This window comes from Chroicocephalus ridibundus, chromosome Z (genome assembly GCF_963924245.1).
Source record: "Chroicocephalus ridibundus chromosome Z, bChrRid1.1, whole genome shotgun sequence".
Taxonomy (NCBI): domain Eukaryota; kingdom Metazoa; phylum Chordata; class Aves; order Charadriiformes; family Laridae; genus Chroicocephalus; species Chroicocephalus ridibundus.
Genome location: NC_086316.1, coordinates 73,339,346 through 73,365,761, shown reverse-complemented (window position 1 = coordinate 73,365,761; position 26,416 = coordinate 73,339,346). Strand labels below are relative to the sequence as shown.

Here is a 26,416-nt window from a genome sequence, read left to right as displayed (position 1 = left end):
GGGAAGGCATCAGAGGCTGCCCCCATGTCAAACAGAGACAACACCATCTGGCTCCAAGATGGACCTGCTGCTGGCCAAAACTCAGTCAGCAGTGGTGGTTGTGCCTCTGTGACAGTATACTTAAGAAAGGGTAAAAAACACCGTGTGGCAACTGTGAGGGAGGAGTGAGAAACTACTATGCAGTCACCAAGGTCAGTAAAGAAGGAGGAGGAGGAGGTGTTCCAGGCACCAGAGCAGAGTTTTCCCTGCAGCCTGTGGAGAAAACACAGGTTGTTCTGCTACAGCCATGGAGGACCCCATGCAGGAGGATGTAGATGTGCCATGAAGGGACTGGCAGCCTGTGGAGAGCCCACAATAGAGCAGGCTCCTGGCAGGGACTGTGGCCCATAGAGAGGAGCCCACACAGGAACAGGTGTTCTGGCAGGACCTGTGGCCCATGGGAGACCCACACTGGAGCAGGATGATCCTGAAGGACTGCACCCCATGGAAAGAACCCACACTGGAGCGGTTCTTGAAGAACTGCAGCCCATGGGAAGATTGTACGCTGGAGAAGTTAATGAAGGACTGTATCACATGACAGGGACCAAAGAGTGTGAGGAGGAAGGAGCGGCAGAGACAATGCATAATGAACTCACCACAATCCCCTATGCCCCATCCTCCCTGCGCCACTTCGGGCGCAGGAGGTAAAAGAGTCAGGAGTGAAGCTGAGCCTGGGAAGAAGAAGGGGTGGGTGGAAGGTGTTTTTAGTTTTGTTCTATTTCTCACTATTCTGCTCTGTTATTAAGTGACAATAAATTAAATTAGTTTTCCCAAGTCAAGTCAGTTTTGCATGTGATGGCAATGGGTGAGTGGTCTTCCCACGATTATTTTGACCCACAAGCTTTTCTATCATATTTTCTCCTCCTGTCCCTATGGGGAGGAGGAGTGATAGAACAGCTTGGTGGACACCTGGAAGGCAGCAAAAGTCAACCCACCACTGCAAAACAGGTAAGTTGTATGCTTATATCTTTTTTATTCAGTAGCATATCCTTATGTGTGTATCCTACAATGTGGACAACCATGAATATGTGATAGCCTTCACCTTGGCTACTTTCTATCCATGCCATCACTGATGTGTTAGGTATCCCAAGGCCTACTCATTTTTCAGCTCCCCTGTGGCTTTTATCCAACAGAGGACAACTGGATTTGTCTGAAGTCTTTGAATGGGGGGAGAGAAACAGGATCTGACATATTAGGCTGAGACCAAGACCTGGTGAATATGGAATCACTTATCTGAAGCCTAAGGTCCTCGTTGCAGGGCTGGTAGTCTGGAACACCTTTTTTCTTTATCCTGAAACAGGTCAGGAGGGGTAGAACTTATTGGAGCCTGAAAGACAGCTCATCTTAGCCTGCCTTAGCACTACATTTAACAGCACTCTTCTCTTCCCATCACCTTTTATTACATAGAGGTCTGTTACTGCTTCCAGGTAGAGATGGCAATGAGGAACAGAGGGTTTGTATGCAAGTTGTATGCTTAGTAGGTCTTCATCCTGTCAGTGAACCACATACTGCTGTTATTCGATGTAGTCACTAGTTGAACAGCCCATAGTTATAGAGAATGTTAAAGAAAAATGGCTATCCAAATTGGAAGAACACCTGAACTCTGACATAATTTTCTCAGAATTTTTCATATTGCACATCCCCTTATTCTTCTTACAAGTGTATTAGCAAAACATTCAAGTGGAAAGTTGTTGGAGCGGTTGGGAGCTTAGCTACTCATATTCTCATATCTGTCTAGTTTAGATAGGCCTTCTCTGCCTGAGGAAAGCAAGGCAGCCTACATGTTCATCTCATACCTTTGTATTCTTCTCTCTGGTACATCTGTAAAGCTACTTTCTGTCAGCTCTCTGTCAGCACATGTCTTGTTGACCTGGCTTTGACTTTTATAACAGGAAAGAAAAAGCCTCAAATGGGAAGATGCCCTATGCAAACAGGCAAAACCTATAATTTTTAATAATAAGTATAAAAAGGTATGTAAGTCTTCTTTCATAGTTATTTCTCATACTTGATTTTGTGTTTTAGGACCTAAGAGATCTTCTCTGGGATATTTGTGATAACAGAAGGGAAGAAGCAGAGCAGGAACGTACTGAAATCATGAATGATGGCTGGTTACCAGATCACAGGGGGATTGCAATGAACCATTTCTTTTCACTTATGCAGGTATGGATCTACTACGGAGTCTGCAGTCGAAGGGGACAGTGAATTAGATTTGGAGGACAGTAGGCCTCAGAGGAATTTCATATGGTTGGCTCCAAATAAGTGAGGAATTGAGAATTATATGAGCAAATGTTCATGCCTCTTCTGAATTTATCTAGAAAGTTAAGAGACAAAAAGTAGATGACATTTCCATACATTTACCTGTTTGGCAGGCAGTAAAGGTTAGGAAAAATCCATTGTTGTTGTCCAATCCCCCAAACTTTCAACCTGTAGTGTATAGTGCTACTTTTTGCAATTTTGTCAGTCCAGTGAATCATCTGAGTTTTGTAACAGAAATGTTAGAGTTCTTTATCTTTCTGTGATCATATTGACATCTGCTATTAATTTACAAATTTCATAACTCACTGCTGTTATAGACCTACCTGCTGTTAAGGTTGTGCTGTATTTCCCATGTCACAAAATTATTTCAGTTGTAACTTCACCAGTGTGGCTTGAAATTTTACCTACACACTGATAAAGAAATTTGCAAGGAATGTTTTTGAGAATGTGATGTCATTTGTTGCTCTTGAGAAAATCCATTCAAATATGACCCAGCTTTCACACATCTAACCTTTTCAAGACACCATCTTCAATTGGTTCTCCCACATTAAGCCATTCTTCTCATTCAGCCTGACTATAAATTACCTCAGTAAAGGTAAGTACTGAAGTAAAGTAAAATTTCCCTGTGACTGCTGTTCTAGGTGCATAAATTTGGTTTAAGGCTGGACTGAACTGGAATAGACTAGTCTAGACAGGCTTTTCTGTAAACTGAGTGACCATTCTTTGAAAGTTTTGGCAACTTTAAAGACAACAATGAAAACAATGCCTTAAACACATGCCGTATTATGCTAATTTGGCTGAAAAATCAGGCCTAAACAGCTTAGGGTGGGCTTCCTGCCCCTTAATCCTCTGTGTTATTTTTATATGTTTAATAACAAGGGAACCACTCTCTTACCTCATGTGAGTGTTGTGGTGATTTAAGTAAAGTTCGTGAAGTAGTCAGTTGCTATAGTAAGGAAATTATTATCTCTGTTTTCAAAGAACCTAAATAATGCCCAAATAATGACTTAAGGCCACTGCCTAAAGAGAGAGGTCTGAATATCAAATAGCTGCTGACTAACTGACCCAGGATGACTAATTCATCCTGTAATTAGGATATTTATAGGCGTGAGTATTTAAAAATTATGTTCATAAGGGAGCCAAGTGAAAGTAGTATTGCTCAGCTTAAATCTTTTATTTTTCTCATTTTATATTCCTGTATAGCTTTGCAATCCTAATTCCCTTCTAGCAGAATTTCATGGACATGTATCATAGCAGTCTAGAGGAGAATCACTATGAATCTAATTTGATCTGTCTTGTGTGGATATGCAGAATAGACATTTTAAATTATAAATATATATATTAACTATGTATAAGCTTTTATTTTCCTAAAGAAAAATGCAAAGGAAACCATTTTTGCTTTCTTTACTTAATATATAGTCCCCAAAATAAATGAATTATTAGTGCTAAAACTACAGAACTAAAAATATAATAACTATATCTTTATGTTATGGGTTTGTCTGAGAAGCAGCCATAAATAGGCTTCTTTGGGCTTGAGCTCTCTGTGGGTTTTTCTGTGGGAAGTTATATATATTCCTCACATGTCTCTGTTACCGTATGAGCACATCGATTTGTATAAATGCCGTTTATCAGATTTATTTCCACCTTTCTGTGTACACACTGTTATACTTGAAGATATTTTCTCCTTAACTTATGGATAAGTGCTGGCTTACACCACAAAGGTTTTTTCCTTCGTTTTGTGAATGTGGTTTTGTGCATTTTCCCATGAATATTTAGTACTGTTTTGACAGTTAGAAACTAACACCACACTATATCAATAAATCAAAGCATGACAGGTGTTAGAGGTTTTTTGAGTCTTACTTGATTTCTTCCAAGATGATTCACACAAAAAAAATCTTCAAGACGCTTAGGTGTGTAAAGTCAGTTGATTTCTTTGGTCCAGAAAAACTGTATGCATGGCTTTTAAAATTTTCTCCATCACTTAACCCTTTTTATTTTATGCTACTAAGGATTTTTCTTCTTTTGGACAAAAAGATCTCTATAATTTGTTGGTACTAGTACACTTGCTACTATAGAAATACATAGAATCATAGAATCATAGAATCATAGAATCATAGAATCATAGAATCATAGAATCATAGGGTTGGAAGGGACCTCTGGAGATCATCTAGTCCAACCCCCCTGCCAGAGCAGGGTCACCTAGAGCAGGTTACACAGGAACACGTCCAGGTGGGTTTTGAATGTCTCCAGAGATGGAGACTCCACCACCTCTCTGGGCAGCCTGTTCCAGTGCTCTGCCACCCTCAGGGTAAAGAAGTTCCTCCTCATGTTTAGGTGGAACTTCCTATGTTCCAGTTTGTGCCCATATACATGAAAATATATAGTAATTAAATTTAATTCATCAAACTTTATTTATTGTAAATAATTTTTCTATTCTAACACCTAAGATTTTTATTAATCCGTAGAAATACCAATGTGAAGACATTATAGGTGCAAGTAGCAATATGCATTGATTGTGTTCGAATATGTATTTGAAGTATGCATTTGAATATGTTGTATTTGTTGCTCTCCCTCAAACTATTAGGATTTAGAATTGCTTCTGCTGTCATATATTTAAAAATGTAACCGAAATTTGTTTTGAGTTGCAATGTTTCTGTCCTTTCTTCTTGAGGTTGAAGTGGATCGTTTCCAAGATACAAAGAAACTTCTTCATGACTATTACAGGGCAATGGAAGGAAAAATCCCTACAGAAGATGGTCAAGATTTTACTAGAATCCCATTGTTAGATATTGTTGATGTAGAGCAGGAAGAAGATCAAAACAAATCCAGAAGGTAGACATGCATTATTATACAAATACCAATAAACATAACACACTGATAGCTTTGCATATGTATGAGGGAATATATATGTGTATATTTCAAAGGATGGGGAAACAAGAATTTTAACTAGGGCTTATAGTCAAATGATTAATCTTGAGTCATCTTATATGTTTAATTTATCCCTGATTTTTTACTGTTTTGCCTATATGATTTTCACAAATGCAACCTGAATTATAAAGCATTGTAAAGCTGCCTTGGAAAGAAATTTGCTATAGAAATGTTTCCTACTTCCCTCCATGTTGCTGACTGTTGCCAGCACAATCCTCACATAAATAAGTTAAATATTAGTATGGCACATTAACAGGTTTAAAATTTACACAAACAAACATAATTGAACGAAAATTCAATGTAATGAAAATATAAATCAAAGTAGCCTACAAAGATGCACAGAACTGAATGCCATATTAGAAGGTAAGGGACACCATCAAATAATTTCACAATATGAAAATGCTGTCAACAATGACACCTGCTTTTTTAAAATACAATTCATTTGAAAACTGTCTGAGTTATGAGGCTGTGCTTCTAGCCCATGTGTAATATATCAACAGATCACACAGTCATTTGACGTAGTTTTATCCATCTATTATTATTCCTTAGCTTCTGTAGTTAAACTAGACAGTTATCTTGTCATTCACATATTTCACCACTTTTGATCGTAAGTTCATCCCTTTTCATAATGAAGGTTCATCCTTTTCAGTTCAACAGTTCATCCCTGTTCTTATGGCAAATTTTGAAAATAGAATTCTCATTCTCTTAACATATTCTCCAATGTAGTTATAAATTAACACTTTTTATAGAAGGGGGTGTGAGTTATGCCTTATATTTTATTTTTAAGGATTCCTCTAGTTTCTTGGAAACTGTCTTCACCAGAACTAAGTATTACCAAATCAAAAAGCAAGGGAACTCTACAGAAGAGTGCTAAGGATGAGAATTCTGAGAATGGAGCTGCCACTTTTAGGAAAGATGAAAATCTTATCACTGATACATGGCAAACAGCAGTAACAGCAGTATCAAATATGGTAAGGAATATTTTATTTACTTAAACATTTCTGGATCAGGCAGTCAAAGCCTCCCATTCAGTACGCAGCCTACACACACAGCGTTCACAATGTGTATCTCAATTTCATACCTCTTGCTCCACCACTGATATTTCCATTGAATATGTTTCTTTGAGGAAAATGTTGGAATCTGTGTATTATCAGCACCAGTATTTATAACTGACCCTTTCATTCCATTACTGAGAGAGATACTTTGAATGTTGACTCTCTATATCTCCTTGCATGATAAACTCTCCTCTTATCCCTCAACACAAGTGTGAGAAGAAGGACAAGTTTTATGCTGTGATACAATGTTCGCACAAACCTTTTGCAACTTCAAAACTTCTGTTTTATGTATAGCTAAAAGTAAATTAGGTGGGCTTTTCAAATGGTTGGTTTCTAGGTTCACTTTTTCTTTTCTCTTTGATCATTTCAAAATAAGTACATTTCTGCACCCTTACAATGATAAGTGTAGTCTTGCTTTACATACTGTTGATTCTTACTTTTCTCACTTTTTCCTAAAGCGCAGGTAATGGGTTACAGGAATTAAAGCCACTATCTCTCTGTCTTGCATTTTTGCTGTAGATTTTTATTTTTTATAAATAACAAAATGTAATCAATTTAATTAGTTAAAATATCTTCTTTTATTTATGTGTGTATGTCTCAGCAAGTACTTCTCAGCAAGTACTTTCAGTAAGTATAGGCTATTAAAAACAGTAGTTGCACAGTGTTAATACTATATACTTTACAATGTGTAACCATTGTGTCAAGGTAACAGCTGAAATACAGTCTAAAGAAGTGGAGGAAGAAAAAGAACAGCAGCAGCTAGAAGTGAAGGAAGATCTGAAATCTTCACAGACACTGAGAGGCAAAGCTACTGGGAAAGATGCCAAAAAGCCTCCTTCCAAATCAGCTGCTAAAAAAAAAGGTATTTGAAATCCAGACTTTGTTTTAGCAGTGCTTGACATTACTGAAATGTAAATATGCCTGTAATACAGAAAAGAGTAAGTCAAGACATTTCATTTGGATTTAATTTCTTTTTTGAAATGTCAAATGTAACATGTGAAATCAATGTGAAAATCTGGTAGTGATAAAAGAGTGCAGAGGCTTTTGAATGGCAATTGCATTTATTTAATCATGTGTGTTGTCACTGTTATGTAGGAATAAATATTCTAAATAGAACCTAGAAAGTAAATATTGATTTTTCTCCAAGTGCTGTTCTGGAAATGAATGGTTAGAACTAGTTTATCAAATTAAATTAAATTCCATTAAACCCTGACTACTTTCCAGTCATAAGTCAAAATATTTCAAATATTAAAATAAAAGTACTGGAACAGAATTGGTAAATTATCCAATACCCCAGGATATTTTGGAATGAATTTATCAGCCATACAGTAGCATGAATCTGGTTCATCATTTTTATGTAAAACTGTAACATGGTGTAAATAAAGAAAATAAAATTTAATGGCTTATGTTGTCCTAAAAAAGAGCAGACTCCCATTAATGTAGATCTAGGTATCCTGGGCTGCATCAAAAGAAGCAAGGCCAGCAGGCTGAGGGAGGTGATTCTGCCCCTCTGCTCCACTAGTCACTCTGCTCCCTCTAGGCTGGGGAGGGACTCTTTATGAGGGAGTGTAGCAACAGGATGAGGGATAACGGTTTTAAACTGAAAGAGGGTAGATTTGGATTAGATATTAGGAAGAAACTCTTTACTGTGAGGGTGGTGAGGCACTGGAACAGGTTGCTCAGAGAAGCCATGGATGCCCCATCCCTGGAGGTGTTCAAGACCAGGCTGGATGGGGCTTTGAGTAACCTGATCTAGTGGGAGGTGTCCCTGCCCATGGCAGGGGGGTTGGAACCAGATGATCTTTAAGGTCCTCTCCAACATAAACCATTCTATGATTCTATGATCTTGCTCATAGGCCTGGCAAGAATCTGTCCAACCAGGAGAGAATACAAAACTTTATTTGCAAAAAGGGAAACAGACCTAAAAACCCTTATCTCTTTAGCCTAGCAATTTAGGCAGTTGACTGGATGGAATCCTGGCATGCAATGTTGTTTATACATTTTTTCATAAATACTTCCTTGAGCAGGTAGTAGTTTAAGTAACTTCCACTTCTTTCTGCAAAATGTCATAGCTCCAGCAGGAAGCAAGGCCAGTAGCCTAAACCTTCTATCTTTTCTAAAGACATTCTACATAACAAGAGAGGGTATCAAGCACTGTGGGTGTGCGGGTAGCCTAAAATTCAGGCACTCCGTTTCCAAGAAAGAAAGCTGTAACCGCAGAACTATTATGCATAAAGCATCTGACTTTTTTTCTTTGACAGACATTTTATTTGCACTGTAGTCAGTGCTCTCGCTCTGGTTGATTCTGCTTGTAGTACAGTGAACAAGTATAGCTCTGCTCACAAAATCACAAAATCATAAACTGATTTTATATATATATATAAACTATATATATGTATAGTTTATATATAGATATATATAAACTATATAGAATGATATAGTGCAAGTAGAACTCAGCTGTGCATTCCTCAGGGTAGAAGATGAAGTATCAGCTGATGTATCTGTAACTGAGGTATCAGCTTTAATTTCATGGCAAAAACAGTGTTACTGTAGTGCTCCTCTAACACAAGGATTCCCTAGGATATAGCTATAGGCTAGCAACTGGGTGATACAACTTATCACATGTAATTTTATCACTTCTAGATTTGACCATTTGCTTTATGTGGACCCTATATATCATGCAGATGTCATTTTTTTTTTTTTCTATAACAGCTCCGTCTGCTTTTCTGCTGGGACAAAGCATTTATAAATATTGTAGTATTTTTGATGAATAGTCAAAATGTCGTGACTGCAGAATTTCATGCAGTCATGAACACGACAAAATATCTTTACAATGTCTGTTCATAGATATGTAAGTTAAAACAAGCTGCAAAAGAAGCTAACAGAATGGTTTAGAAAAGCAGGAAATAGCATACCTCTTTTTGTTTTTCTTTTGACATAAAACTAAACTTGAATTTGCTCCAGAAGGAGCAGCTATCATTTAAGTAAGTTTTGTTTATGTGCTGGTCGTGATAAATTGGTAGATTTTATGGACATTTTGGCCACCTATGATCAGAACAGAAGCATGATCACACGATCACAACTCAGTCATGATTTTCTGTTCAGAAATACATTTTAGGATGTTGTTTAGCCAATTTTAATACAGTTGTTTATGCTGGAGTAATTTTATGCACTGTTAATCTTAGCATATTTTACAGATGTAAATCACATTTGAAGAAATCTAAATATGTTATGTTGACATAAGACACCTGAGTAACCACCTTTGTATTCTCATAAATGATCACATCAAATAAGCTGGAAAGTGCCATTTTTCATTTTAAAAAGTGTGCTGTCTTGTGAGTGCCTGTGTACGGATACACATACTTACCAGCAAAGTCCAAAGACTGAGAGAGGTTTATTTTCCTGCAGGGCGACCTTCTACTGCATCTGTCCTTGAAGTCAGTCCATTTCCTATGACCCCAGAAGAATTAAAGAAACAAGAACTGAAACTTAAAATAAAGCAAGAATATTTCAGTGCCTTGAAACATGAGGGTATGTTACTGTCTGGTTACTTACACTGGAGGGTGATTGTTATTCCCAATTTAAGTGCTGTAATAGACAAAACTAGCCAGAAACTCTAGGAAAGATGGATGGATAAGTACAAAAAAGGAGGGGAGGGAAAGGAGTGTCTGGAGAAATCAGGATTTTTTTTTAGCGTAGTAGTCATCAGTGATTTTGTGGTAAGTATATTTAAAATAGAAATGTGTTTTTCATTCTTCTTTTAGTTCTCTTCTGTTTCATTTCATATAATTTCATTTTCCATGACTAAGCAAGTATTCATCATGAGAGAATAAATTTCACATTGGTGGTTAGCCACTCTTCAGTATTCAATTGAATTAAATTCAATATTTGAAATGCTTTGATTTGGGAAAGAATTTGCTGGCAATTATGTAGTTCATTGGTGCTCTTCTCTCTGATTCTCTCTTCCTCAAGCCACATGGGATTCAAGCAGGAAGACACAGATTTTGTTTATTCTTGCAAACTCCTTTCCAGACAGATCCTTCACAAAACCTATGTATTGTTCAGTTGTTCTTTCCCTTTGTCTGTCTTACCCAATAACTTCTGATTGCAGCCAAAAATAGACGTCTGAAAAAGAGAAGTCCCAACTTGAAAATGGGTTGAAATTTTTTTTTAAAATGGGTCTAGACTAGAAGAAAAAGATCTCTTTCTCATTAAAGGGAATTAGAACCTAGCTGTTAGAGATTCTGTTTGGCAACACTTCGCAAGCCCATCATCATGTATGTTACCTCCTTGCCAGGCTAACTTTTGCATAGTATTTATTATGGATAATAGAGGGCAAACAGCCATTAATGAATAAGGTTTCTTTAGGTCCACACCAGACCAAATGCTTGTACACTTACCACTTTCAACATGGTTTAATCCAAAAGCAGTTTAGAAATAAATATTTTAAGATCTTGGGATAATAAGGAGAGGAATGGTAGTTACTTTGAAGATCTTAACATCATGACGACAAATTTTAAAGGGTTGGAGGACAGAAGCAGAAGAGCAAACCTTTATTGTGATTAACATACATAATGATATGGATGCTGTTTCTTTAAAATTTACCCATAACGGAGTACTCACACTTGCATCATTAAGCTTCTAGGTCTTTTGCTGGTTAGTGTTAATTTAGTTCAATGTCACTGTCTACTTAAACATCCCCTGCACCTCAATATTAGTTTTATTAAGATATTTGTTACCTTGTGAATTCAGATGTTTATAGGAGACACGCTTTTGTAAAATAGATAGTGCAATAGAGGTGCTTCTGAAAAATAATTTGTTCAAGAATATGAGAAATTAAATAAATATTTTACTGCCTAAAAATAGGTTAACATGTTAAACTAGATGCTTATGACAGAATTTTCCTCACATTTTATAAATATTAATTATTATGATGTTACTCTTTAAACAGAGGTAGCCACAAAATCTCGACTAGATCTTATAAAAGAAAAAGCTTTAGCATGTGTTGAAGAACTAACAATGAAAGCAGAAGAGGCTTATAAAGATATGGAAAAGTGGCTTGGATCCAGGTTCTTGGCAGAAATGTCCAGGTAATGTATATCCAAATTTAAACAGGAACCTTCTTTTTAAAACTAGACTATGCTAGTAAAAATAGGTGTTTATATAGAAGCAAATCATTTGGAAAAAAATGTTCCATTTCATGAACTCGAATTTAATTTTATCTTAAATACCTGGATGGTAATAACTCATTCCTTCGATGATTAGAAGGTTCAACTGGCAGCAGTAGAGGTAATTATCAATTCTGCAGATTTAGAAGATTTACAAGCATCAGCAGACAACCAGTTATTCCATTTAGTAGGAGCCTCTATATCATTTCAGTAGCTTCGTTCACTTTGAATTGGGGGTTATTTTCTTTCCTGCATTTTACACATGCTGGAAAACTCCACCTACTGTTATTGCCAGCATGTGTAACATTTCTCAAAGTTATTTCAAGGTCCATTAAAAAAAAATTGTTCTTCTTTGCAATTTTTGTGTGCTAGTAAGTAAATATGCTTGGGACCACTCTGTGACACTTAGGACATCTGGCATAGAATGTCCTTTGTCCATATCATTAAAGGATTTTACTCTCCAAAAGAAAGGGGTTGCTTTGCCTTTTGGAAAATGTTTCTGGCCTGTACTAACCTTTGAAGCATACCTGGGACAGTGCTAGTTGATCCATGTCAGGGCAAGACCAAGATAAGAGACATGCATGTAGGATGTGGAGGCTGTAACAGGCAATAACTCAAAGAGGCTGGACCTCTGCCTCCCAGCCAATTTTATTTGCTCTGATGACAACAAACACTACCGAAGACAAAATATTTACATAACATCATGTCCTTTAACCTGCCACCCCGTGCCAAACCTGTGTCTAGTGGAAAGTTATAGACACCTGATGTCTTTCCCTGTATAAATTGTACTTATTCATTTGAAACGGGAGTTCATATGCCCCTGCACAATGCTGCTCTAGAAAGTGCTTTGTACATCTAGGATGTAGGGGCAGAGCAGAAAAAAAGGCATCGAAATAGGCTAAAAGATGATTACAGATAGAATGTGTATGGTCCACCCCTAGAAAGATTATGGAACAAAGAATGTCTTGTCCTTTCATATTTTTCCATCAGGTCTCTTCTGTGGCTTAGATCTGCCGTTATATAAATTTCTTACCACAGTCAAAAGATTTCTTCCTGCCAGAGGAGGAGTACACTTCATAACGATTTTGCTGAGTACAGAATTCACAGAGAGGATTTGTAATTCTTTCTTCAGTAAAGCTGTCAAAGCGCAAACACACTAAAATTTGAACCTAAGTGATTAACATTGTGCATTAAAAGTATTCATTGTTTTCTTCATTTATGTTTCACAGTGTTGAAAAGATGATTGAGGTTGCACGACATCATATTGAGAGTTCTAGCAAAATCCAATGTGAAATTACTTTAGAAGAAACAGATTTCTTCATCCGCAGTGATGTAAAAGTGATTCCTGACCCTGTTCCTTTACCACATGTCCCACACGTAGAAACCTCTGGAAGTGGTTCTCTAACTATTTCACAACTTACTACACTCCATAAGCAGTTTCTACAGGTGGCACCTAAAGGTAAGAAAAATTTTTCCTTTTCACTCCTGAAGGACTGTTAGTTACCTACTTAAAATTTAAAGTAACTGCTGATAGCTACTAAACATTAGTTACCTATATTGTTAAAGATCATACTACAATTAAAGATCCTGCTACATATAGAAGTAATTATATGTATAAATATGTATATGACATATTATATATATAATATATATTACATATATATATGCATATATATACACACATATAATATATATACATATATATTACATGTATAAAAACATATAAAAGTAGTGCAGAATATCGAAAATGTGAAACACCAGACCACTTGAAAGATTTTAATGTCTTTGCTATGGGCTTTATATCCTCAAGACCATGTACTTAATATTCCTCTAATAGGTGTCTCTGTAATATGTTTTCAAGAGTGGTACGAATGATGCTTGCTTTGCCTAAATATGCAAGTCTTTAATGTGTTTCCAGATTCATAGCTCAGTGATCTCTGAAGCTGTATTATTTTAATACACATTTTAAAAGGAATCAGTATTTTCATGAAACTATTCTATAGGGTCTATTGTAGCTATTAAACATTACATTCTTCAAGTCAATGTGTGTCAGTTGTTTTGGATAATTTGCAAATGTTAACTCAGATATGTTTTTTTTTTTACCTTTGTACATGTATTTACTGTGTGTCTACCCTCGAATTATGGGAACCTTAGGCTTAGGATGCTTGAAAAGACTTTCCTGCGTAACTTCCTACTGCTGTATAAATGTTACAAAATAATTTTGGTAAGACAGTTTTAAACTGAGGTGGAAAGTATGTATACACATATTTGCAGAGGGTTTCATTACGACTAGTGTTCCATGTTATAATTGTAATTTTGGTATGATTGCCACCAAGATCATGAAATACAATATGTAAACATATGCTTACAATTTTGGAGCCAAGTCTCCTAATGTAATAAGACTACAAAGGCCGAATGAAATTGAATTTAATTCTTTATTCAGAAATGCTTTTCATGTACATTTATGGAGAAAATCCAATTACCTTTTGAGTATGAACCCATTTTAGGCAGAAAGATGTTTACTGTTTTCCTTTAGAGATGCATATCATCTTATCTATAGTGTATGAGCATGGGTGTGTGCGTAAGCACTCCAAATTCTTCTACAGAGATTAATTTAGCAGATAGTATTGCATATATAGGGCCATGTGAAATTAAAAATCTGTACATTTGTAATTATTAGATAGTGCCGTAGAGGTGAAACACAGATACCAGTACGACTGGTGATTCCACTTGAAAGTTTTCCTTTATTTTTAAATCATGTATTCGTTAAGATAAACTAAAAAAATTTGTCTAACACAAACTCTAATATTCTTGGGGTGTTTAACACAGAAAAGCTATTTTCCTTGTAAATTAGTAACAATTGGCAAGAAGACAAATGACATCTTTATTTTTCTACAATATTGTCCTTTTTATGATAATATATTCACTAAAATGACCCAAGAAGACTTGCATGACTATCCAAAAAGGTAAATATCTTGACTCAATAGTCATCAGACAGTAAAAGTATGCAGTCGTATATTCTCTGGGACAATGGTAAGGAATTATAGTTTCAAATAAGGTCCCAAAATACATGCAACAGCATTCTTCTACTGTCTTGTGATTACTAAGTCAAGATATTTACATTTTTGGATAGCCAAATTAGGATGGGAAGCCACAAGCTGTGCAAGTCATCTTTAAAATACTTCCGTTCTCTCACACACTTTAAGTCTGCATAAATCACATCCCAGATTTCCTAAGGCAACCACTCCCCTTTCCTATAAAGACATCATAGGAAGAGTTAAATCCTTTCCCTCCTAAAACATCGGGAATATTTCACATCCTTCTGTCTCCTCTTGTTCAATAGAAGGCTCAACAGAAAATACATGCCTCCTCAGTAGTTAGTCTCTTACTGAGACGAAGAGGGAAAAATACTAAAGCACCCAGCGCACTGTCAGTGAAACTGTTGGACAGCAGCTCTAAAGGAGATACGAAAAATAAGAAACTAATCCCTGCCTTTCAGAACCTCTAAAGAGATCTAGATTTGCTGTCAAACATCTTAGTCTTCTAATTCTTACTCACCTGAGCAATCCTCTGAGCACACAAACAAGCGCTTGAGGCATAGACTATAGGGCATGTCTAAACAGAATAAATCTACCAATCTTCTGTGCTATGTAAATGGCAAAATTCCTAAAGTTTTTCTGAAAATGGAATATTAGACTTATTTTCTATAGCATTATGGAGATTACACAAAGAAGAATTTTACCTAGAAATCCAAGCAAAACAAAGAGTAACAAAGGAGAAATTACTATATTGGAAGAAATAAACATGTAAACAGTTTTCTCACAGGATATTTGGTAAATGTCAAATGATGTCTTTTCAAGATATGTTTAACAAGTTGCCAAAATGAAAGCAAAAAGTGGGAGTGTCAATATACTTAAAAATTGTTTGATATTTGTGAAAGAAATCTTATAAAAATTGTAAACAGTTTTGTGTTTCCTAGGAATTTAAAGTATTTAAAGAACTGCTGATTCATCACAGACAACTCTGTTCTATCCTGCACACTTGGTTCTCCATGGAAGCACATTGCTCAACATTCTAAGCACCGATGGACAAAAATACAGCCTATGCTGGACCTTCCTACCTACTGACACAGTCTTTCGTTTGATAAGGAAATACTTAAATTATTATTTTTTTATTATTCCAAGTGTCATTGCCCAAACTCAAGGTGGCTCTGCAGTATTTGTTGGTTTCACTAACTCCTTTGATCTGTTTGTTAACAGTGCTTTAGTATATTGCCTCAGGACTGTGTTGCTTTTTTATAGGAAGAACTATGGCAGGCCTTAAATGGAGCTACTAACATTTGTTTTTCTTTTCTCTTCTGCAGTCTCTTTGGATGCATTCTGTTCTTACCAACAAAATTAAACTAACACTTTATTAGATCTCAACCCCTTTGATTCTCTTTTGCACTGTATTCTTCCTATGACCACATTTATTGTCAATTCAATTAGCACATATCTGGAATGTCTCAATTTTCTTCTAAAGGTGCTATAGAGAATGCAATTTTGCTAATGTTTTGCATTAGCAAACAGATCAAAATAGATTCTATCCCAGACTTTTTTTCTCAATCTTATAACTGAATTACACAAAGGAATTTTAAATTTTATTTGTTTTTTTTCACACTCATGATGCTCATTTACCATTCCAGGTTGAATTGTAGCACTGACTATTCATCAGAAATAAACTTCATTCAGGTTTAAAAAACTGCTAAATCGAATATGCAAAAAATGTTTTAAATGCTTATTTATAAAATTGTAAAATAGTTTGTGAAGTTGTGAGCAAGCAAAACATAGAGGACAGCCTATGACCAAGTTGTATTGCTATTACTTTTCAAATTGTAGACTTGTCGGTTGAGTTTTGCTGTGTTGTTAGATATGGAACAGTTAGGCATATTAAAGTATGCATTTAGTTCAGCTGAACTTTTATCTTTTTAATATTTTGCTGAGCGGAACAGTCAGAATTACATGCTGACCTTGAATAATGGTGATAGATTATGCTTTCTCTTCCCAAGCACTTCTGTAGAAACAACTCAAGAGCTTACAACAGTACTCCTGACCTTGATATGAATAGAGAGTGAAGTCCATAGATGAGCACAGAAATAAGTTTATCATTATCCTTTCTTAGACTATATTTCTTTTCAAATGTGCTTTTTTCAAAACCTGAAAATAAGTTTGTAGACAGAGGAAGTATCTTTTACTAGCAATGATATAGATAGAAAATTCCTAAACTTTTGGGATATAAAGCCCTTAATCAGAGATCCAGACTAGATACAATACCTCTCCCTACGGATAATCGAAAAATTTGTAATTCTACTGCCTGAGTTTCACTTACACCTCCTGTTATGTCTCCTACTAAATCATGTTTGTTATTTAATTTCAGAAATCTTTGACTGTTTGCCTATGGTATTTAAAAATCTGTGTATCCAATTACTTTTATGAAACATATTTAACATGTTTGCATATGTTTCTGTGCATTTGAATATATATATACAAGTATCAAGATTTCAATCAACATGACAGAGGAACTCTCCTTTCCCATCCTTGCATCTTTGCAGCCATGGGCATGTGATTCTAAATTTAAAATCCCAATTCTTGCTACTTAGTGAAGATTGGAATTATAACATAGCAAAATCAGTACTAATTAGTGGATGAATGAAGTAAATATTTACAGTGAAAATCACCTGCAGAGAGTGATGAGTATCTCAGTATCTTGGAGGGAATGAATCTTATTTTTCTGACTCCTGTCTTTTTCAGCTAAGGACAGAAGTGTCCCATATTACTAACTTTTAGACTACTAAAGTTAGAAGAATATAATTCAACCTCAGGGTTTATTCACTCATTCATCCCTTATAGCATTGCATAGACCATTATCTGAAGTTCTAGTCAGAAATTGCTTTGGACAATTTTTCTCAGTGAAAATGAAGGGGAATTGGAAGCTGTTTAAATGTTTTAGTAAAATCTGATGAAAAGGGAATAAAATGTTAACACAATTCTCATTTCTAATATAGGTTTACAATCTGTTCATATTTTGTTGCCTGTGTAAATTTATAATCTGAATCTTTACTACAGTTCCTCAGTTTAGGGAAATATTTTCATACAGTGCTTATATTCTGTTGGCTGGTGTATCATTAAGAAATAGTTTATTTTGTATATCTGTGCCTTGTAACAGAAGCATGGTGTCTGATATTTATTTCTCATGTCCCTTTAAAATGTCACAGTCCTGGTTCACAGGGTTGCACATCTAGTGTACACTTATGCTGCTGTCGTTCTTAATGCTCCCTTTTGAGTGTTTATTTTTCTGTTTTTGATTTCACTTGTGGTCACAACCTTAATTTCTTGACTCATTATTTTTTTTGCATTTTTTTATTATGTTTCTGCACTGCTTATTGAAACATATATAAATGCTTGTCAATGTCACTGTTTGTATCTGTGAATGATACTCACTTTTAAAAAGTTTTTAATGAAAAACAATTCTACCTTTCTCTACTTTAGTACTTTAGGTTTTCTTTTGATTCCATTGGTGACAAATTTTTTTATGTGAAAAAGAGGTTCCTTCACAAGTAGTACAGGCTGGCTTCTTTTTGTATCCAGTGTTCTTTCCTTATGCCACTGCAACAAACCCCACCTTTTCCCATGTTCCCAGTTTCCTCCCACTAGTCCATCTCCTGTTCCTTTCCATGTCTGTTAGCCTAATTTAAAAAAAAAAAAACCAAAACCCAAACAACTGTTGTCTTTCTTTCATGTCATCTTACCTACATGTTTTGCTTGAACAGCTATGGCCAGGATGCACTGGATGCTGTGTGTGATCTGGAGCCGAATTTATGCTGATTTATACCTCTTGTCCATAGAAGATTAAACCTGGTCAATTCCCTACTTTTTCCTCAGTGGCAGTGTTATGAGGATCTTTCTCCTGTACCTGGAAACAGATCTGAAAGGAACTTATAGGACCTTCATAACCCCACCCTACTGACAAACTTGGTTCAAATTGGCCATTCTAAAATTATCTGTGAGGGAGAACTGGCAGACAGACAAATCGATGTGGAGATATATAGGCAACACAACTGCATAACCTTAATTTCCTTAGGTAAGCATGGTAAGAATATACTACAGTGAAGAGTTGTAATGAATATAATCAGAGTTTAGATGGTTTATAGACCTGATTTTTATATATATATATATATATATATATATATATATATATAAAACCACCTCAGATTTATGCTGCTTAGCTATATATTTACTGTTCTTACATGCTGTGGAATATCCTGTTTTTCTAAAGACACATACAACTGATCCCTTACAAACACGTGATGTCCCAAATGTATTTTTCCAAGAGTTTAAACCCCCGTGTTTTGAAATAAAAAAATATAAAACTTGAAAAATGTTTGTAACATTGAACGTCTATATTACAGGGAATCTTATCCCTGACAGTGGCTCGCTGAATCTACTCTGATCCCCATTTTTCCAATCAACAGCAAATTTCTACAGGTGCCCATACACCTCAAGAAGCAGTAGGTACTATAGAGAAGTTACAACCATTTCGTGCCTTCCACCCTCTGACTTCTGCAGTTGCAGATCTATTAATGCTGCCCTCCATCTCTTTTTCACCTTTTCTTGCATTTTTGTGGCTGCCTAATGTGAGGGAAAGTTTTTAATCTTTACTGCATGTTAAGAATGCTTCTCCTCCTCTCTTTTTGGTCCTGGATATGGTACTTGGGCACATGTCAGAGAAAGCTTCTATGGTCTAGTTGTTTTTGCTGTCCCTGTGGACCACAACTGCTACCTCAGATTGGAAGTTCTTTAAAAGAATCGCTTATAATGGAAATGTATTTAAACTGCATGTTCCTGACATTTTTAAATATTATGGCCTTACAGGATGCTCAGAATAGAATGGGGCAGACACACTGTCATTTTTATGACAATGGGAACAAGCAGTTCTCAAAAATTGTTAAATGCATATATGAAAATTTGCTGTTTCTTGTAAAATAGAAGAGAGTAGGGTACAAGAACTCTTTTTCTTAAGACCCTTTAAAGCACCAGAAATGGCATTTCTTTCTATGATTAGCTTAATGTAATCATTAATTTTTCCTCTTGACATACACATCACAATAAGGAAGGTGGGGAGTCAGAGTGTTCTTAGGTCATTTCCTCAATGCTTTACTTCTGCTGTTTCCCAGTGAAAAGATACTTAGTTTCATTGTTCTGCATGGAATTTGTCTTCATTATTTGACTTCTTTCTTTTTGAAGTTATGACCTTATGGCAACAGTGTACTAAAAGAATCATTAAATTACTTGACAAAAGTAGGAGATTCATGAGCTCTAGCAACAGAATTTTAGAAAATGTCAGCTTATGGCATTTGTTCCCACAAAACGAATGGCTATCTTGAGAAGAATTTGGGAAAATAATATTGAGAACAACCCCAATGCTTTTAAGAATGTTTCCATTTTGAGAACAAAATGTGAAGCTTATACAATTCCTCTTTCTCAAAGCAGTAATAAAGTCATTCTGCAGATAAATATATTCTAAGAAGATCGGGTCAGCTATATATGCTGTAGAACATCGTATGCATTCTGTGACAGGTATTTGATTACGTATCTATGGACTTGCTCCAAGTTAACTTTTCTGTTAATGTCAGGTGTAATGGGTATCATAATAGGTTTGTGACTTCAGTATTATCTTCTGGAGACATTTTACCTGGAATACCATTCTGAATTCGACTCCCTAACCCTGTTTTTCTCTGTTTTGAAAATGGTATTGATGCTGCTGCACTTTACTGGTTGCGTATTCTGACAAACTTCTGGTAGTCAAAAAGAAATTGGAGTCAAAACTGACCATTTTTACAAGGGTCCTGGGTAGCCTCCAAGCAATTTAAGAGTAGATCTCAGTTTTCCTTGGTTTTTTTTATGGCTATTTCAAGTCACATTCTAGTCCCATATTAACAGAATAAATGTGGATGAAAACCAAAAAAAACACGATCGAGAATTTGTGACAGAAAAACTACTTTATATTTAGTTGTTTCTTTTTAAATTATAGCCATAAGAGCACTGAAGCAATTTAAAACCAAGAGTAATTCTTCTAGCAAGAGAGAAATTGGTGACAGAAGAAAAGAGAAGAAAGAATTGGAACATCAGAGAACAAAGAAGAATATCCAGTTTCCAAAAATATGGCTAACAAAATACTCCTGGTTAAAATATGATGATGAAAGGGGAATCATGTTTTGTGCACCATGTCGTAAGCATAATGTGGATTTGGGGGAAACCATTCACAATTTTTGTTCTGGCACTGATGACTTCAAACTTGAATTTATAAATACGCACCAGAGTAGTGAAGCTCATGCCTGGGCTACCTGCATGGAAGCTGCCAGTACTGCTTCACCAGATACAGCTTCTGCTGGGCAGATGTTGAAGAGCATGAACTCTATAACATTGGGTAGAGTAGAAAATATATTTAGAACATGCCATGCTATTGCTAAATCTGGTCGTCCCTTTACAGACCTTGACTGGATGTGCAAACTGGATGATATGAAAGGAGTGGATATTGGTTCTGTGTTTAGAAACGACAAGTCAGCGAGAACATTTATACATTTTATTGCTGAAGTAGAAAGAAGAGCTTTGAAAGAGAAACTGGAGAAATGTAAATTCTTTTCTGTCATTAGTGATGGAGTCACAGACAGTATACTCAAAGCAGCTGCAGTTGTCTACGTACGCTTTGCAAATAAAGGGAAAGCCCATTGCCAGATTGTTGGGGTTCGGCCTGTTCACAAAACTGATGCTTCAACTATAAAAAATGCAATTGAAGAAACATTACAAATAAACCTTCAGCTCAGTCTGGCAAGCCAGGACTGGTCAAAAAAATTAGTTGGATTTGGAAGTGATGGGACAGATATCATGGTAGGACAAAACAGTGGAGTCGCTAAACTTCTCAGGGAAATTCAGCCTTGTGTACAGTCTGTGCATTGTTTTGCTCACCGCCTAAAGCTGGCTTACAAAGGAGCACTGAAAAATATTCAGCTATACGACATCTTAATCAATGTCTTGAGAAATATGTATTACTTTTATCATAACTCACCTCTAAATAAGAATAATCTCAAAGCCACATATGAAGCCATTAAGTTACGCCCAGCTATTCCTTCTCGCATTGGAGGCTCCCAGTGGCTTCCTCGTCTACAAACAGCTCTACAAATTCTCCTTAAAGGTTATCCTGCAATAGTTCTACATCTGAGTAAGGTAAATGATCTAAAATTTGGATGTAACTTCAGGAAAAATTAATTGCTGTGTCTAATTTTGGTCCACATACCTGACACTCTTTTTTCTGTATTGATTTCCAGATGGAAAGAGATTCAAGAGCCTCAAACTGGCAGAAAGTCAAAGGCCTTTTACACCTCCTTCTGAGAATGGAGATAGTCAAGTTTTCTCACTTCTTGTTGGATGTCATCAATGTCCTCAACATTCTGTCACGTGTTACTCTGGATCACAACTGCTCCATTGCAGACATATTTGCAACTGTGCAGTCAACGCTGGAAACACTCCACATGTATCAAACAAGGTCTGGCATTTCTAACGACTGAACCATCATCTCTTGGAATATAATAAGAGAGTATTATATTTTTTTTTTTGTATTCTGTATCTTTCAGAGCTGGTCCAAAGGAACGCCTGGTGGATACCATTGAGCACTTCCATGGTTACCAGCTTGTTGGAAATGGGAATATCTCAGCAATACGGACCAAAGTACTAAGTAATTTGGTGAAGAGGCTACGTGATTGTTTTTGTGATGCAAGTCAAGATGTTTTGCGAGCAACTACTATTGGAAGTTTTAAACTATGGCCTGACAAAATGAAACGAGGTATAGAACTGTGATAGTGGCTATTTGAAGTGCACCTCCTAAATATTTTGAAAGCATAAAAATATTTTTGTTTTGCCTCTGTTATAGAATTTGGTGAAAAGGAAGTGTCTGTTTTGACTAAACATTATGAAGTCATACTAGAAGCTGCTAGTGTGAAAATAGGTGAAGTAGAAACTGAATGGAACATGTTGAAATTAGAGCTGTATAACAGGTAATAAGAAAACTGTATTTCTGTCTGTTTATTGATTTACTTAAAAGGATTATGGAAATACATTTAGTGATAGTTATAATTATACATTTTGTCATGTTTTTTAGATTTCAGAACATCCAGACCTTGACATGGGATTCAGTGAACTCTGATTATTCAAGAAAGTATCCCAACATTCTGACATTGGTAGATTTGATCCTAACTCTGCCAGCAAGCTCAGCTGAAACAGAGCGAGGCTTCAGTCAAATGAAACTCACCATGATGCCTTTGCACTATAAACTGAGGTCTGAAAGTGTGACCGATCTTATGATAATTCAGATGAACTCTCCGGATATCAAAAAATTTGACCCCCATAAAGCTATTCATTTGTGGAATGCTACTTGCCAGAGAAATAGAAGACTACAGGGAGGTGATATGATGACAAATGAAAGACCGGATTACTCCTCTGAGTTTGATTTGGAGAGTCTCTATGGAAGTGACTAGATGAAAATTGTTAGGTTTTATTTCAAAATCTTCATGTAACATACATGGACACAACACTTTAACAGAATACCTTGCAGGGTTAATGAGTGTAAAAATTTTAATTTTTTCATAATGTATTGTAATGTTAAAATATGGCTTTTCTTTATGTTCACTGCTGAATCACCAGTAGATGTTTAAATTTGCCTTTCTACGCCTGACTACACCTATAAATGTGGAGACAATGAACAAAAATAGTGGAGGACATTGTTACATTGGTAACATGAGGACTCATAACTTCAATCTGATTGTTTATTACATTTAGCTGAGTCATAATACATTATAACCACTGGAGTTAACTGTCATTGTACTATCAGTCTTTAATAGTTCAAGAAGCTTCATTGATTCTGAAAACCCTGGTTTTCTTTTGACAAATGTGTGGAAAATCAGTGCATTATTTCTGTCAAATGATTTTTTGACCTCTATAGCCTATGAATTTGGGGTCACACTTTCTCTCCATATCTGTATATGTTGCTACTTTTTATTCTCTTGTGAATAAGGTTTAATGTGACCTGTCACAGATTTTTGTCAGAATTGTCCTTCAGAAGACTTTCCTAAAGAGGCAGAACAGATCCATTTTCCATAGCTGATTATTAATTGCACAAATCAGTCTTCCCATAGCAAATACTTTTACAGCCAAGATATGACTAATATGCTTCACAGCTTGAACCACTTTTTTTTCCCTGTAAAACTGTTCGTGTGGGTTGCAATAAGACTTTTAATGTAGGAGCTGAGGATGAGAATTGTTCAGAGAAGTGTCTGATTTCATAAATTCATAATTCTACATGTTCTAAATGCAACTTTCAACTTGATAATTTCCAATCGCAATAAAGCATACCAGCAGAATATATTTTTACGGTCAAGGAAAAAGCAATGATTTACATAAAAAAATAGTTAAGGTGAAATCGTTAATGACCCCAACAGTGATGAAGATGAACTAGAAATAATCTGGGAGAAATGAATGTGAGGTCATTCACCTTTAAATCAACTGTTTTCTAAATCAAGATCAACTGTCTACTTTCAATAGAAAACATGTAATTGCAGAAGATACATACTATACACACACACACGCATATGCCGTCCTTTATAGTGTGTCTTGCATAAATATTCTTGCTACTTCTAGGTGTAAATAGTGTCCCAGAAATGGAGTAGGTTTTGAATGCATGCCTCATTAAGAGATGTTAGTCCACTCAAGTAGAGTTATTCTGTAGGGATCAGAAGAAGAGATCAGTATTGTGCATTATATGGTCGATTATAAAAAATCCATCATTGAAATATCTTCATTTGTGATTTCTTAGATAAGAAAAATGTTTAATTATAGTTTACCTAATAGGCAACAGGTAATATATTATACAGGGTATACCTTATTAGATATGTGGCATTGCTAATTCTAAGGATTTTCTCTTAAGTCACATAATATCAAGTTTTTCCCCTCAAAGACTTCAAATGGATTTTAACTATGATGAGATTAGAAAAAGTGTGAAAATGTGTCCTCTGAATGTCCAAGAGCAGATGACAAAAAACAAAGTAACGAACAAAAGTATATTTAGAATCTATAATACTGGAATCACTTCCGTTATGCACGGGGGCAGCATGACAGTTCTAGTATTAGGATTGTATATAATGGATACATTGCCCTTGTAAAAATGCTAGCAAAATACTAGTATCATAAGAGGTAGTTAGATAGGGATATCAAGAAGCCATACATGTCTAAAAATGGAATCAAGTATAGTCTGACAATCTGTATTCAGTATTTGCCCCTGGTTCTTTTTTGATAAGCTTTTAAAATAGTCCACTGTAGAATGCGTGTTTTGTTTTCCTTAGTGCTTTGGTGTCCTTCTGAATATATCGTGTTTTACTACTATCTGAAATAATTTTGCTGCAAATAATTTTTTTTTCCTATTCTTCTTCCTAACTGGAAAGTTAGGAGAGGAAGTTATACCTGTCTTCTTTGTAACATTTGGTTTTAACTGGAAAACTACTGCTATGTTTTCTCATACTCTTCCTTTCATAGATGAAAATAGCAGAATTCCTTCAACCTTGCCTCTCAGGATATGTTTTCTAAGCCTATGATGATTCTTGTTGCTTTCTTTTGAGTGCTCTTTAGTTTCCATACATCCTGCTAGATCTGCAAATTCCAAAACTGTGTGCCAGCAGAAGCCTTAACAGCTGAAAAGAATGCAAGGATTTTTTTTTCCATTGTCTTTCCATGTACCTTCTGGTGATACTGTAATCTCCCATAATCCCTAGAGCACTTTCTACAGAAATTTTACTTTGGCAGCCAGATTCCCATTGTGACATTTATGCAGTTCATTATTTCAGCCCAGTGTGGCACATGACATTTATTCTTATTGGGTAGTGTCATTTTTATCCTAGATTTATCTCCAATTTGTAAAGTTCAATTTGAATTCTAATCCTGTGCTTGAAGTCCTTTCCTGATTGGTTTTGTCTGCAGTGTGATAACTGTATTAATTTGTGCAATCTGTTTCCCCAAACTTTGATCTGCTTCCAGTGAAATTTACTTACTGATCGTGACCATCTCTGCAGTTTTTCAAAATCTTTTTGAATTCTGATCCTTTTTCCAAAATGCCTGCTATCCCTTCTAATTGAAAGTGTTTCTACATGTTTAAAAAGTTCGTTTTCTATTCAGTCTCATTCAACAAAAACCTGTTGGGTATGTTTTTCTTTTTTTTTTTTGACTTAACAAAAAGATTTAGTAAAGAGCATACCTGTTTTGAAACCAGTCTTCTTAGGTGGACACAGCCGATTCTGGGAATTGTTTTCCCGTTCTTTCCCAGTGGTCATTGCTGCCTTTTACCACTTGCAGAGTACCATTTGCAGACACCAGTATTCTTTTCTCAGCACCATCTGTGCAGCTGCCCACTCATTGCATCTCTCCATGATTTTAAAGCATTGGCAATCTCTGAATTAAATTGATGAATCACCTTTTGTCTTGTAATATAATCAGGTATTCAAAACCAGCTCTATAATATAAGCCCAAACACATTAAATCTAGACAAAATATCTAAAAATACATTGAGGTAAGTTATTTGATGTCTTTTGTATCTGCTTATGAGTAATTTCCTCTCTCTCTCTGAGACTTCCATATTCCTCCTAGGTATGTCATGAGGAGGAATTATGTCACGCTCCATTTGAATTTTTGAACTATTATAACTTTTTGAAGACACTTTAGAATTGTCCCCCATCAGATGTTTCAAGAGTAGGTAGTAACATAAAAGAAATTACCCTACAGCACATCAGCAAGTCTGTAATTAATAGATAGGAAGTAGCTTAGCTTTGCGTGAAAGTGAGGGTTGTTTCTTCACGTTTACCACAGAGGAAGAAAAATGGGTAGACACTGCAGA

General features: G+C 35.8%; 1 protein-coding gene across 1 annotated transcript in view; it reads left to right on the top strand.

Moving 5' to 3' along the window:
- The window catches only part of SPEF2 (sperm flagellar 2), a 64,178-nt gene extending 41,242 nt beyond the window's left edge, over positions 1-22,936 (top strand). The window contains 13 exon segments of the mRNA XM_063320417.1: positions 2,062-2,199; positions 4,967-5,127; positions 6,011-6,194; positions 6,984-7,140; positions 9,687-9,809; positions 11,230-11,368; positions 12,676-12,905; positions 20,516-21,708; positions 21,810-22,027; positions 22,116-22,324; positions 22,412-22,535; positions 22,640-22,769; positions 22,772-22,936. Coding sequence (XP_063176487.1) covers positions 2,062-2,199; positions 4,967-5,127; positions 6,011-6,194; positions 6,984-7,140; positions 9,687-9,809; positions 11,230-11,368; positions 12,676-12,905; positions 20,516-21,708; positions 21,810-22,027; positions 22,116-22,324; positions 22,412-22,535; positions 22,640-22,769; positions 22,772-22,810 — 3,045 coding nt within the window. The 3' untranslated portion in view covers positions 22,811-22,936.
- Positions 22,937-26,416: the final 3,480 nt, after the last annotated feature.